Source organism: Microcebus murinus, chromosome 12, assembly GCF_040939455.1.
Source record: "Microcebus murinus isolate Inina chromosome 12, M.murinus_Inina_mat1.0, whole genome shotgun sequence".
In the NCBI taxonomy this organism is placed as follows: domain Eukaryota; kingdom Metazoa; phylum Chordata; class Mammalia; order Primates; family Cheirogaleidae; genus Microcebus; species Microcebus murinus.
In genome coordinates this window covers 73,256,997-73,270,932 of record NC_134115.1, presented here as the reverse complement: position 1 = coordinate 73,270,932, position 13,936 = coordinate 73,256,997, and the positions used below count along the sequence as shown (strand labels likewise).

The window sequence follows — 13,936 nt, the reverse complement described above, 5'->3', positions numbered from 1 at the left end:
TTTGACATCACAGCCCTAATTTCCATGGCATGTTTTATACCAAATTCCCCTGAATTTACACATTCGACCCATGAAGAAACATACACAGACAACTATGCATGCCTGAGGAACTTTCCAAACTTCCCCTTTCCCTCCATCACTCACTCGCTGATTCTAAAACCCTCCTCCCAAAATCTCTCTCTTAAGGCTGTTACAGAGAGGTGAATTTGAGACTTACTCTCCTGTCTCCTCACTTGACTGCCTTGTGAATAAATCCTTTCTCTACTACAAACCTCAATGTTGCAGTGATTGGATGGGATCTGGGGAACCACTTGGTTAGGTGTATGTTTGTCAAGGTCCTAACTTTATTTTGGGTGGTAGGTTTGTTACATCATTCAAAATAATTTTTAACAATTTTTTAAGTCATCAGATGGTTTTAAGCCATATTTCTATATGAGGAAATACTTGTCTCTGGATATACTACAAAGACTCAGAAAATCCAAAAATCAAAACAAATTAAAATTATAGATATACATATATTTTACCAATATTCAATAATTATTTCCAAATTAAGGTACTACCTCCAAACTTCTTGACTGCTTTATCGACTGCATCATTGATCTGCTGTTCATCTCTCACATCAACAACACATGGCAAGGCCTTTCCTCCAACTGCTTCAACTACAAACGATAAACAAAAGAGCATTAAAGCATTCAAATATAATACCTTTCATTCTGATATAACAGTCAAAAGAAAAAAAGTTCCCTATTTCCAGAAAAATCAACATAAATAACGCTGTCTTACCACTAGTGACTCTACCATATAATAGGACAGACTAGCTATTATAGAAAATTTCAAGAAGTACACAAAAATATAAAGAATAGTATAATAAACTATCAAGAATCCATCACCTATCTTCAATGACTATTACTGTTTTGCCAGTTGTTTAATTTGTTTATCTTCCCTCTCCCCATTTTGGTTTGTGCTGGTGTATTTTAAAACAAATTCCCGGCATTATTTCACTCATAAGTACTTCATACACATTCCTCTAACATAACCACAATGCTATTAATGACTAACAAAACTTGCGATATCAACTGAAGTTGAGTTTTTAAGCCTCCTGGCACTGTGCCTAGCACAATGTCTTGAATATAAGCACATGATAATTATTTGTCAACTAAAAGTATTAAAATAATGACTTTCAAATTGTGCAGAGAATAAATAACATGGAAATTTTTTTCAAAGTGTTAACACTGTCCACCTAAATTCTCTCCTCTCTAGTTCCACTCCCCTGTATCTCCCTCCCATCCAAGAACCACTACCCTCATGAGACATGATTTTGTACTGTTGTCTCTCAAATACTTAAAAGTGCTAGAAGAGAAAAATGGTCAGAAGCACTGCTCTACAGTTGCAAAACAGTTACATCTTTAGCTAGATAAAATTATTTTTAGGGAGGCTTTCAAATAGCTTTAACTAAACTCTCAAATTCTCTATGTATTGAAGCCACAGTGAGGACGTTTCAATGAGCATTATCACACTCACTTTCTTCAGCAGCAGTATAGATTGTGCCTGGAAGTTTTGGATGTGCATGGGTGGTCTTCGCAGCAATGACAATATTTGCTCCATCCTTTGCTGCTTTCAGTGCAATGGCTTTGCCAATGCCACGGCTGGCACCTGTGATAAAAACTGTGCATCCTGCTAGCTTCCTACAACAGAACAAACATGACCCTGTTAGAAACCTCAATATTTTATTTACTAACCAGTATCAGTAGCACATGCATATTTTCATAATATACATATTTCCTTCTCTGTGAAATTTTCTCTAAACCCACCCCTTGCCCATCTGATGGCTGATAACTCCATTGTACTCTCATTGCACAGTGACTTATAAATTATTTATGACAACTGCAGTTGGCTAGTCTTGCCGTGATTTGGCAAACAAAATCTGTTCAAATGCAAAGTAAATCTTAAAGAGAAAGGAGGACTTATAAACTAAACTACATAAACATGTATTTTTCCCCAAAGAAAAAGTATAAACAAGGCTTATTTTTGAGTGGTGGGATTATGCATAAATTTTATATTTTTTAATATTTTTCAAATTTTTTACAATGACTATCTACCACTTAAAAGAAATGATCTAAAAACAAATAACTGTTCAATGGATGCTCATAATAGCCAGGGTGGAAACAACCCAAATTTCCATCAACTGATGAATAGATAAATAGAATGTGGTATAGCCACACGGTGAAATAATGTTCAGCAATAAAAAGCAACAAAGTACTGATATGTGCTACAATATGGATGAATCAAAAACATTTTGCTAAGTGAAAGAAGCCAGTCACAAAAGACCACATATTGTATAATTCCATTTATATGAAATGCCCAGAATATGCTACAGAAACACAACAAAAATTAGTGGTTGCCTAGATAAGGGAATGGGAGGAGTTCGGGGCTGACAACTGAGGGATCAGGGGTTTCTTTGGGAGATGATGAAAAAGTTTTAAAATTGACTGTGATGATGGTTGTACAACTCTGTGAATATACTGACAGCCACTTAGTTGTGTGTTTTAAATGTGTGAATTGTGTAGTGTGTGAACTGTATCTCAGTAGAGATGTTAAACAAACAAACCTAGAAGGCTCTCGAGCTGAGGGTGGATCCAAAACATTCTCTGATTCAAAGATACTGATTAGTTCCCTGTGCCCATTTCATTCTTTATGTCCCTCCATCTTAACTTTAAATTTTCTCCTTATTCAGTTGTTAGATGAGAAGGAAACATCTAAAAGTAAGATTATAGTGAGGGAAACCCACTTTCCTGTTTACCTTATAAAGGTAATAAAAAGGAGAAGGATGAAGAGAGGACAGCAAAAGTGACAATGACATAGAGAAAAGGGACAGTGACCGGAGACAGTGGTAATAGATAAGCAGGCTTGTTAACAAAAGAACATAAGAGGCAGGGCGCTGTGGCTCACGCCTGTAATCCTAGCTCTTGGGAGGCGGAGGCGGGCGGATCGCTCAAGGTCAGGAGTTCAAAACCAGCCTGAGCAAGAGTGAGACCCCGTCTCTACTATAAATAGAAAGAAATTAATTGGCCAACTGATATATATATATAAAATTAGCCGGGCATGGTGGCGCATGCCTGTAGTCCCAGCTACCCGGGAGGCTGAGGCAGAAGGATCACTCGAGCCCAGGAGTTTGAGGTTGCTGTGAGCTAGGCTGACGCCATGGCACTCACTCTAGCCTGGGCAACAAAGCGAGACTCTGTCTCAAAAAAAAAAAAAAGAACATAAGACTCAGAAGACTATATTCCAGAAGTAAGATCAGAGGGGAAAGTGGAAGAAGTGGATTTAAAATAAAGAATAGGAGGGGGGAGGAGAGGAAGAGGGTATGCTTACATACTTACATAATGGGTGTGGTGTGCACCAACTGGGGGTTGGACACGCTTGAAGCACTGGCACAGAGGGGAAGAGGGGTGGCAGGGGCAATATATGTAACCCCAACAATATTTGTACCCCCATAATATAATGAAATAAAAGGAGGAAAAAAAAATAAGGAATAACTGGTTTGGTATGAAGGAAGAAGAGTGGTGACGTGGGAAGGTGACAGAGAGGTGGGAACTGTTTTTGGTAAAATATAGCAAAAATACAAAAAGAATGTAAAATGAATATGTTCGGTTTAAGGAACAACATTAAAACAAACAGTAGTGTACTCATTACCTGAGCCCAGAAATAGAACATTACGAATACCTGAGAAGCCACCTGTCTATTTCTCTCTGATTCCTTTCCCCACCGACAAAGTAAAAACTACTTTATTTTATCTATTTTTTTTTTTGAGGCAAAGTCATACCTAGAAAAACTACTTTAAATATTATTACTCATACCCTTGTTTTATTATTCCTAATATTTGTGTCTCTTTGTCTAAATCAGGGGTCAAAAAACTACGGTCCACAGGCCAAATAGGACCCACCACGTTTTTGTTTGTGTATGGCCCTACAGATGAACATTTGAGATCAGTTTGATGATAGGGAATGCTAATTTCGAACACTAATTAGGGGAAACATTATCTCCCTGTTAGTGATTGAATTGTGTCCCCCAGAATATATGTGCAAGTCCTAACCTTTAGTACCTCAGAATGTGATCTTAATTTGGAAATAGGATGTTGCAGATGTAATTACTTAATTACTCTTAAGTAATTAAGAGTAGGGTGGGTGCCTAATCCAATCTGACTATTGTCCTTACCAGAGGGAGATTGTGTGAAGTCAGCCACATGGGGAGAATTCCATGCAATGACAGGCAGAGATTGAAGGGGATGCAGCTGCAAGCCAAGGGATGCCAAGAATTGCTGGCCACCAGCAGAAGCAAGGAGGAAGCAAGGGAAGATTCTACCCAGAATTTCAGGATCTAGCTTCCTGAATTGTGAGAATCAATTTCTGTTTTAAACTACCTAGCTCGTGATACTTTGTTACAGCAGCCCTAGGAAACTACTATACTATCACCTCCCCTCCAAAAATAGAGTCCATTCCTCTCATTAGTAGACCCATATCATAAAAAATTGTACTCAAATTACTTTTAATTTCAACAATAAAAAATATTGTGGAAATTGGTTTTCTCTAGTTATATAAGTACCTACATAATATCTCCAATTTTACCTCTTGGCCTATAAAGCCTGAAATATTTATTATCTGGCCCTTTACAGAAAAATGCTGCCTAACCACACACATTGTTTAGTTTTGCCTATTTTGAACTTTATATAATAGATACAGTATTTGTTACTCTATGATTCATTTCTTTCACACAGGAGATATATCCATGTTAGTGCAAGTAGCTACACTTATTTTATTTTCACCAGTATATAATATTCCACTTAGGAACATATTATATTTATTCATTCTACTGTTTATGGACTTTTAGAGCAGTTCTCAGTTTTTTGTTGTTTGTTTTCTATTATGAACAATGCTGTTATAAATATTCTAGTGTACGTTTTCCAGTCACATGTTTAATAGTTTTTTTAGGGTATGTATCTACTGGTGAAACAGAATTTCAAAAATGAGCTGAATGTATGAAAACAGACATTTTAATAACGTTTCTTCTGCAGATCCATGAGCATGGTGTGTTTTTGCATCTGTTTATGTCTTCTGCTATTTCCTTTCTCAGTGTTTTGTAGTTCTCCCTGTAGAGGTCTTTCACCTCCTCAGTTGAATATATTCCTAAGTATTTTATTTTCTTTGTTGCTATAGTAACACTCATACGATGCTGGTGGGACTGCAAACTAGTAAAACCTCTATGGAAAGTAGTAGGGAAATACCTCAAAGAACTAAAAGTAGAACTACCATTTGATCTAGCAATCCCACCACTGGGAATTTATCCAATGGGAAAAAAAATTCTATAAAAAATGTTTACAGCAGCACAATTCACAATTGCAAAGATGTGTAAACAAGCTAAGTGCCCATCAATACATAAGTGGATTAATAAAATGTGGTATATGTATACCACAGAGTACTACTCAGCCATTAAAAATAATGGTGAACTAATACCTCTTGTATTAAGCTGGATGAAATTGGAGACCATTCTTCTAAGTGAAGTATCACAAGAATGGAAAAACAAACACCACCTGTACTGACCATTAAATTGGAACTAATCTAACAACACTTATGTGCACATATGAAAATAACATTCATCAGAAATCAAGCAGGTGAGAGGCAGAGGAGGCGATGGGTAAATTCATACATAACAGGAGGAGGGGATGGATAAATTCATAATCACACTATCTGGAATATGGGCACACTTATAACTTTGACTCAAATAACATTGAAATTTTAACAAAATAATAAATATATATGTATAGCAAAAAAAAAAAAAAAAAAGAATTATAAAAAGGGCTGGGCATGGCACGGTGGCTCATGCTTGTACTCCTAGCATACTGGGAAGCCGAATTGGAAAGATCGCTTGAGGTCAGGAGTTCAAGACCAGCCTGAGCAAGAGTGAGATCACATTTCTATAAAAAAATAGAAAAATTAGCTGGGCCTGGTGGCACATGCCTGTACCACCAGGAAGACTGCTTAAGCATAGGAGTTTGAGGTTACAGTGAGGTATGACACCAGTGCATTTTAGCTGCGGTGACAGAGACTGTCTCAAAAAAAGGAAAGGAAAGGGGAAAGGAATAGAAAGGGAAAAAGAAAGGGAAAAAGAAAGGGGAAAGGAAAGGAAAGGAAAGGAAAGGAAAGGAAAGGAAAGGAAAGGAAAGGAAAGGAAAGGAAAGGAAAGGAAAGGAAAGGAAAGGAAAGGAAAGGAAAGGAAAGGAAAGGAAAAAAAAATATAAAAAGACTTTCTAGGATCTGATAACATGCTCTCACCCATGACAAGAGTGAAAGAATCCCATCTGTTCTTATGTTAAAGAGGCAGAGCAATAAGAAGTAGGTATATACTATAACACACAATAGTATTTGAATTACTACACTATTACTACTACCAATAATAAATCTACTAAGTTCAGGATTCCTTTGCACTTTTTTTTGTCTTTAGAACAAGTCTCTCTAAAAGTGTACAAGTTACTATGTTAAAAATTACTTGAATAAGTTCTTTTTCTCTGTATATTTATGTGATAAGTTTAATACATAGTTAAGTTCATTTGGCATTCAGTTTTATTTTTCCTGTCCTCTCATCTTTGGTGAGGGATGTTATAAAATACGTACATGGTGCAAAGTCAACATTTCATAAAAATGTACACTCAGTGGCCAGGTGCAGTGGCTCACACCTGAAATCCCAGCATTTGGGGAGGCCAAGGTGGAAGAATTACTTGAGGCCAGAAGTTTGAGACCAGCCTGGTCAACTTAGCAAGACAGCATTTCTACAAAAAATTTTTAAAAATAGCCAGGCGTGGTGGCATGTACCTGTAGTCCCAGCTACTTGGGCAGCTGAGGCAGGAGTTTGAGGCTGCAGTGAGCTATGATCCTACCACTGTACATCAGCCTGGGTAACAGAGTGAGACCTTGTCTATAAAAAAATAAATTTAAAAAAATGTACACTCAGGCCGGGCGCGGTGGCTCACGCCTGTAATCCTAGCTCTCTGGGAGGCTGAGGCAGGTGGATTGCTCAAGGTCAGGAGTTCAAAACCAGCCTGAGCAAGAGTGAGACCCCGTCTCTACTATAAATAGAAAGAAATTAATTGGCCAACTGATATATATAAAAAATTAGCCGGGCATGGTGGTGCATGCCTGTAGTCCCAGCTACTCGGGAGGCTGAGGCAGAAGGATCGCTCGAGCCCAGGAGTTTGAGGTTGCTGTGAGCTAGGCTGACGCCACGGCACTTACTCTAGCCTGGCCAACAAAGTGAGACTCTGTCTCAAAAAAAAAAAAATGTACACTCAAAGAAGTCTGACCTCTTACCTACCTGTAGGTGACCAGCTTCATTAATTTCTGGTTTTTCCTTTTTGTATTTTTTTTCAAAAATATGCAAACACACACACACATACATATATAAAATACACTCTATGTGTATGTATAATTTTCCCTTTTTTACACAAAAAAGTCGTATACATAGAATATTAACCCTTTGCACTCGGATGTCGAGTATGACTCGACACAGTTAGCAAAAATTATAGAGATTAAAATTACTCTTTGAATGTATCAATAATTTGAAATATAAAAAATTCCAAATAAATAAGTTTGTATGAAAAGAAACTCCAGTTTTTTATTCTACTGCTGCACTTTGTAAAATCCGGGGTATTTAAAAAATTAAATCCCGAGTAGAATGAAGGAATCGAGAAAAAAAGCAAAGGAGTACAAAGGGTTAAAGTGATTTTTAACATAAGTATTTATAAGAAAATGTCCCAACTACTCCTTTAAAAAGCCCTATCCCTTCCAGTCTACTTGTTCACCCTAAAAAAAAAAAAAAAAAAAAAAAAAAAAATTCCAGTCTACTTGTTCACTCTAAAAAAAATAAATAAATAAAAAAATAAAAAGCCCTATCCCTTTGCCTTTGGTATAGTTGGATTGATTCCCAGTAGGATAAAGGGCATTTTCTTCCTCACTCAGAGTTTCTGCTATTGCCAGGAAAAAAGACAAAGGTATCCTGGATATGTACTACTATAAGGAAATCCTCCAGCTCCAAAGCATTAGTACCAGAATATAGAAGGCAAGAGCACTTCAAAGTAAGGTTCCAAATTTCTCAGTACTATTGATAGGTGGCTAAAACTGGCTAATGCAGAGCTAACTTACACTTGAATTTACTAAAATTCCCTAGTAAGTCAACATCAGGTACATGTGATGAAATTTTTGTTAACTATTTTTAAAAGGAACAATTATTTTTTTTAAACTATACAAACTATTTTAAAGTTCATTTGGAAAAATAAACACCCAAGAATAACAAGGAAAATTCTGAAAAATAATCCAGATGAGGTGGGAACTACCCTTCCCAGCTACTAATACATTTTATAAATCTAGAGCAATTAAAATAGTTCGGTAGGTGCATGAATAGATCAAAGTGACAGAAAAGAGAGTCCAGAAATAGACCTCTATACATACAAGAATTTAACATATGATAGAGGTGGAATTTCTAACAGAAGAGAAAGGGTTAACTACTAGGTCAATGCTGCTGGCACAAATGGGCAGCCATCTGAACCAAAATCAAGTGGGCTACCTAACTCACTTCCTACAACAAAATAAATCTCAGGTGAATAAAGAAAATCTGAGGGTAAAAAATATATATCTTATAAAAACATAAGACCATAAAAATACTAGAAGAACACCAATTAAAAAAAGATCCTAGTTTAAGATGGACTTCTAGGCTTATCACAAAAAAAGGCTTTTAAGCCTTAAATGATTGATAACTCTGGCTTCATAAAGACATTTCTTCATGTTAAACAAATAGTATAGTCAAAGTCAAGATGCAACACAAAAAAGTATAAAAAATATTTGTAACACACATGATAAAGGACAAATTTTTTAAATATATAGAGCCCTCAGAGATTGATCAAAAACCTTATTGGTTAAGCCAGGTAAATAAAAAATACACAGATGGGCCGGGCGCTGTGGCTCACGCCTGTAATCCTAGCTCTTGGGAGGCCGAGGCGGGCGGATTGCTCAAGGTCAGGAGTTCAAAACCAGCCTGAGCGAGACCCCGTCTCTACTATAAATAGAAAGAAATTAATTGGCCAACTGATATATATATAAAAAATTAGCCGGGCATGGTGGCGCATGCCTGTAGTCCCAGCTACCCGGGAGGCTGAGGCAGAAGGATCACTCGAGCCCAGGAGTTTGAGGTTGCTGTGAGCTAGGCTGACGCCACGGCACTCACTCTAGCCCGGGCAACAAAGTGAGACTCTGTCTCAAAAAAAAAAAAAAAAATACACAGATGACTTTAAACTAGGGTTTCTCAACCTATACACTATTGACATTTTGGACTAGATAATTCTTTGTTGTAGGGGGCTGCCTCTGCATTGCAGGATGTTTACCAGCATCCCTGGACTCACTAGATGCCATTAGCATCCCCATTCAACAGTGACAATCAAAAATGTTCTCAGATATTACCAAATGTCCTCTAGAGGTCAAATTATCCCTGGTTTATTTATTTTATTTTATTTATTTTTTGAGACAAGAGTCTTGCTCTGTCACCTGGCTAGAGTGCCGTGGCATCAGCCTAGTTCACAGCAATCTCAAACTCCTGGGCTCAAGCGATCCTCCTTGTCTCAGCCTCTGGAGTAGCTGGGATTACAGGCACATGTCACCACACCCAGCTAATTTTTCTAGTTTTTTAGTTCTTGCTCTTGCTCAGGCTGGTCTCAAACTCCTGAGGTCAAGAGATCCTCTCGCCTCAGCCTCTTGGAGTGCTAAAGATTATAGGCATGAGCCACCCCCCCTGGCCATCCCCTGGTTTAAATATATAAAAAGATCCTCATTCACACTTGTGATGAAATAAATGCAAATTTTAACTACAGTAAGGTGCCATTTTTTTCTCTAATTAGAGTTTTATTATTAAATATTTTGCTATTGGCCAACATGTTGGGTTAGGAAATTTCATTTAACCTTTTTGGTGTGCAATCCTTTTGGAGGGTCATCTGGCAATATCTACTAAAATTTACAGTGAATGTACTCTTTGAACCAGCAATTTCACTTCCAGGAACTTATCCTACAGATACACTCACAAATGTGCAAACAGATAAATATGAGTATAATCATAGAAGATAGAGTAACAACAACAAACTAGAAACAATCTGGCATCCAACAATAGAGAACAGGTTAAATAAATAAAGGTACATCCATTTACAGGTTGAGCATCTCAAATCTAAAAATCTGAAATCCAAAACCACTTCTGGTTCCAAGAATTTCAGATAATGGATATTCAAGTTGTAACAGAATAAACATTATGCAACCATTTAAGAGGAGGAGGAAGATCTACATGTACTAATCATTTATCTCCCTGGGAGCAGTGGGCTGTAGTCTCAGCTATTCTGGAGGTTGAAGGAGGAGGATCATTTGAGCCTAGGAGTAGAGGCCAGAGACCAACTTGGACAACATAGGGAGACCTAGTCTCTAAAAAAAAAAAGTCTGTCCTAAGACATATTAAGTAAAAGTAGCATGGTCAAAAATAGAGATAGAGTTTGCTACTATTTTTTTTACAAAAGTGTGTGTGTTTGAGTGGTATACAAAATATGTTATAAATACATAAAATGAAAACATACCAGAAATTAACTGAGGTACTGGATTTTAAGGGTGGGGGGGGAGCTCAATTTTTACCTTACACTCTTTTGAATTGTTTTATGTCTTATGGCTATTTGCCTGTATGTTTCAGGCAAATTACACAATTTGACAACTCCTCATTCAGCTCAAGATACCAATACTCTACAGAAAGTACAACGGTGGTTGAAGTGGGCGAGGGGTAAGGGGGAAATGGGTAACGAGTTATTTAATGCACACAGAGTTTCAGTTTTACAGGTGAAAAAGTTCTGGAGATAGACTGCACAACGATATGAATATACTTAACATTACTAAACTGTACACTTAAAAATGGTTACAATGGCAGATTTTATGCGTACTTCACCACACTTAATTTTTAAGGTGAAAAAAAGATCCCCAAAAGATATTCGTATTTTAAGATCAGTTTAGTTTGTTACTAATTTGGAAATCACTTTTTAAACACCTCATTATCTTATTGTTCCAGAATTGAGCGCTCGGAACAAGTGGCAGCTCGCTAAGTTCGGGAGCTGTTCCAGTGACCTTTCACCTAGAACTTCCGCGCCTTCGGCTTGTCACACCGCGGCGGCTGAACTCAAGCAGGGCCAGCTGCGCCAGCAGCGCGGTAACCCGCTCCCGGCCCTCCACCTGCGGAAGGTTTTTACACTGCTGCCACCCTGCAGGACACAACTCTGGGTTACTTTTCCCGCGTTACCGCAGATTCTCCGCACACAGTGTCTACCGCGCACGAGCTCGCAGCGCGCCGGGCAGCTTCGCCGACCCTCCCGCCGCCCCGGCCGAGCCTCCCCCGGCGAGCCGCCGCGGTGCCACCAGGCCACGCAGGGCCCGGCTGGGTCTCTCCCCGTGGGACCCGCATCCACTTACCCGGTGTTGGGTAACATGACTTTCGTAGACCAGAGGACGTGGCGGCTGCGAGAGTGAAAAGCGGACCTTCCCAGCGCATCTAGCCCCGCCCCGAGGGCCCGCCCCCCGAGGCCCCGCCCCGAGGCCTGCGCGAGAGTCGGTGCTCAATGAAGCCGGAGATCGCTGAGTGCGCCTGCGCACGCGGTGGGCATCCGGCGCTCCGCGTTGATTTCCGCCACCCGGCCTGGGCCCTGGAAAGCGGCTTTCAGCTCGAGTGCCCTGAGGGGCGACTCCGCCCCGCCCCTCTTACGGGGCCGTACGGTGACAATCGGTCCGCCGCCGGCGTCTGGCTTGTGGAGAGCGTCAGCCGTTACGTACGCCTTTTCCCGGCCTCTAAGTGGGGTTCCTCCCAGCGCCACTCCGTTCCAGCGCCAGCTCCGGGCCAGTGTGCTAGGAACGGTGCGCTAGGACCGACTTCTCGGCAGGCCCTGACCTGGGGTGCCTTGGCTCTGGGTCTCCTCCCCCAACGCCCAGGCGGCAGGCCGGCCGCTGGCGCTCTCTCGGAGGCCTCCCTTAGGAACGCTTGACTTTCTGCCTGAAGCCGGCCGGCGTCGCGTTCCCACTCTCCCGCCGAGTCTGGACTAAAGCCAGCCTGACTTCGCGCATCGCTAGGGGTCACGCCTCAGTTCACGGCTGGACGTTGAAGTGTTGCCCCAGTTCTTGGGCTCCTGGCTTAGAGGAATCGTGATGGGAAGAGATGAGAGACACTCAGCAAATATGGGTGAAGAATTTATTGTAAGGAGAGTTTAAGGGTGCAAAGCGAAAGTACATTTCTTAAGGGGAAACAAGTCTGGCTTTGCGAGTGGAGAAGACGCTGGCTACTTCTCTTTTTCTTTTTGTATGCTTTATGTTTAGGTAATAATTAGGACTGAATTCCTTTCTGTGTTTTGACATGAGTTAAAGGTTATGTTATATGCACTGTGGGGAAAGTTCCATTTCCATTCTCTGACTGGTCGGTGTTCCGTGGCCTAATTACCCCATTCCTCAAGACTGAAATAACTGTTCCCTCTTCATTTTTCTGCAACCATTTCCTCCTTACTGTTTTTCTATTAACTGTTTTCTCCTTTCTGTTTTCCTGTTTTCCATTACTTCTCACTTGTTTTTCTGTCTCTAACATAGATATTAATAGTTTGTATTGAGGGGATAGCTTCTTAGAAGTGAGCTTTTTGCAGAAGTCGCGCTGAAGAATTCATAGCAAACTCTAGTTTTCCTATATTTGACCATTATCTCGGCAACAAAAGCCAAATTTGGAGGAGGAAATTTTTACTGCTGGAAAGAGGTCAATTGTGGGATTCAATTTTGCTTTGGGGATTATACCTTGTACATAATTCAGCTACCTTAAAGAACTAAAGACTGTGACATGTTTGAAGGGACACTTTTGTAAGGGTAGAACAGGATGCTGAGGAGATTGTTATACAGAGACTAGTTAAAAAAACTAGTCTGGAGATGGAGCATGTACTCTCCCAATTATTGCAGGCCCTAAATTTACTCATGCCATGCGTAACATCTGCTCATCTTCCATACGCATTAGAATTTATAAGTCATGATATGGTCTTTAGAAACTCTGGATAGGTTTACTTACCTACAGATTGCCAATCACCTGAGATATAGCAGAACAAAAAGGAAAAAGTCTCTGTGCCTACATGGCAGGCATGATGAGTAGCCAGTGTGTTTTTAGACTTGTAAATGCTAAGTGTTTTAGAAAGAGTGTTGATAGGAACCATTAGGTGGGAAAACTTACTCGCCACTCACCCTTGGGAGTGTGTTGCTGAAGGGTGTATATATTTGTCAGATACAGTGGACTCTTGGTAATGGGGTAGGGTTTTATTTGCTTGTTTGTTTATTTATTTATTTGAGACAGAGTCTCACTGTTGCCCAGGCTAGAGTGCCATGGTGTCAGCCTAGCTCACAGCAACCTCAAACTCCTGGGCTCAAGCGATCCTCCTGCCTCAGCCTCCCAAGTAGCTGAGACTATAGGCATGTGCCACCATGCCCGGCTAATTTTTTTTTTTTTTTTTTTTTTTTTACTTTTTTTGTTTTCTTGAACAGAGGCTGCTCAATAGAGACGGGGTCTTGCTCTTGCTCAGGGTGGTCTCAAACTCCTGAGCTCAAATGATCCACCCACCACAGCATCCCAGAGTGCTAGGATTACAGACATGAGCCACCACGCCCCGCCAATGGGGTGGTTTTTTAAAAAGAATCTAGCTTCCTCAGTTTTCTTTTGCTTCCTCTCTCACCATGTGATCTCTTTACACATACTCATTCCCTTTCTGCTTTCTTGCCATGAGTGGAAATAGCATGAGGCCCTCACCATAAGCTGAGTAGGTGGCAGCACCATGTTTCTTGAACTTCCCAGCCTGCAGGAC

General features: G+C 40.0%; 1 protein-coding gene across 1 annotated transcript in view; it reads right to left on the bottom strand.

Moving 5' to 3' along the window:
- Positions 1-11,715, bottom strand: part of HSDL2 (hydroxysteroid dehydrogenase like 2) — a 55,789-nt gene extending 44,074 nt beyond the window's left edge. Inside the window, exons 1-3 of the mRNA XM_012768925.3 lie at positions 11,532-11,715; positions 1,522-1,685; positions 561-659 (exon numbers count right to left, since the gene is read on the bottom strand). Coding sequence (XP_012624379.1) covers positions 561-659; positions 1,522-1,685; positions 11,532-11,548 — 280 coding nt within the window. The 5' untranslated portion in view covers positions 11,549-11,715. The remainder of the gene's footprint in view (positions 1-560; positions 660-1,521; positions 1,686-11,531) is intronic.
- Between the last annotated feature and the right edge of the window lie 2,221 nt (positions 11,716-13,936).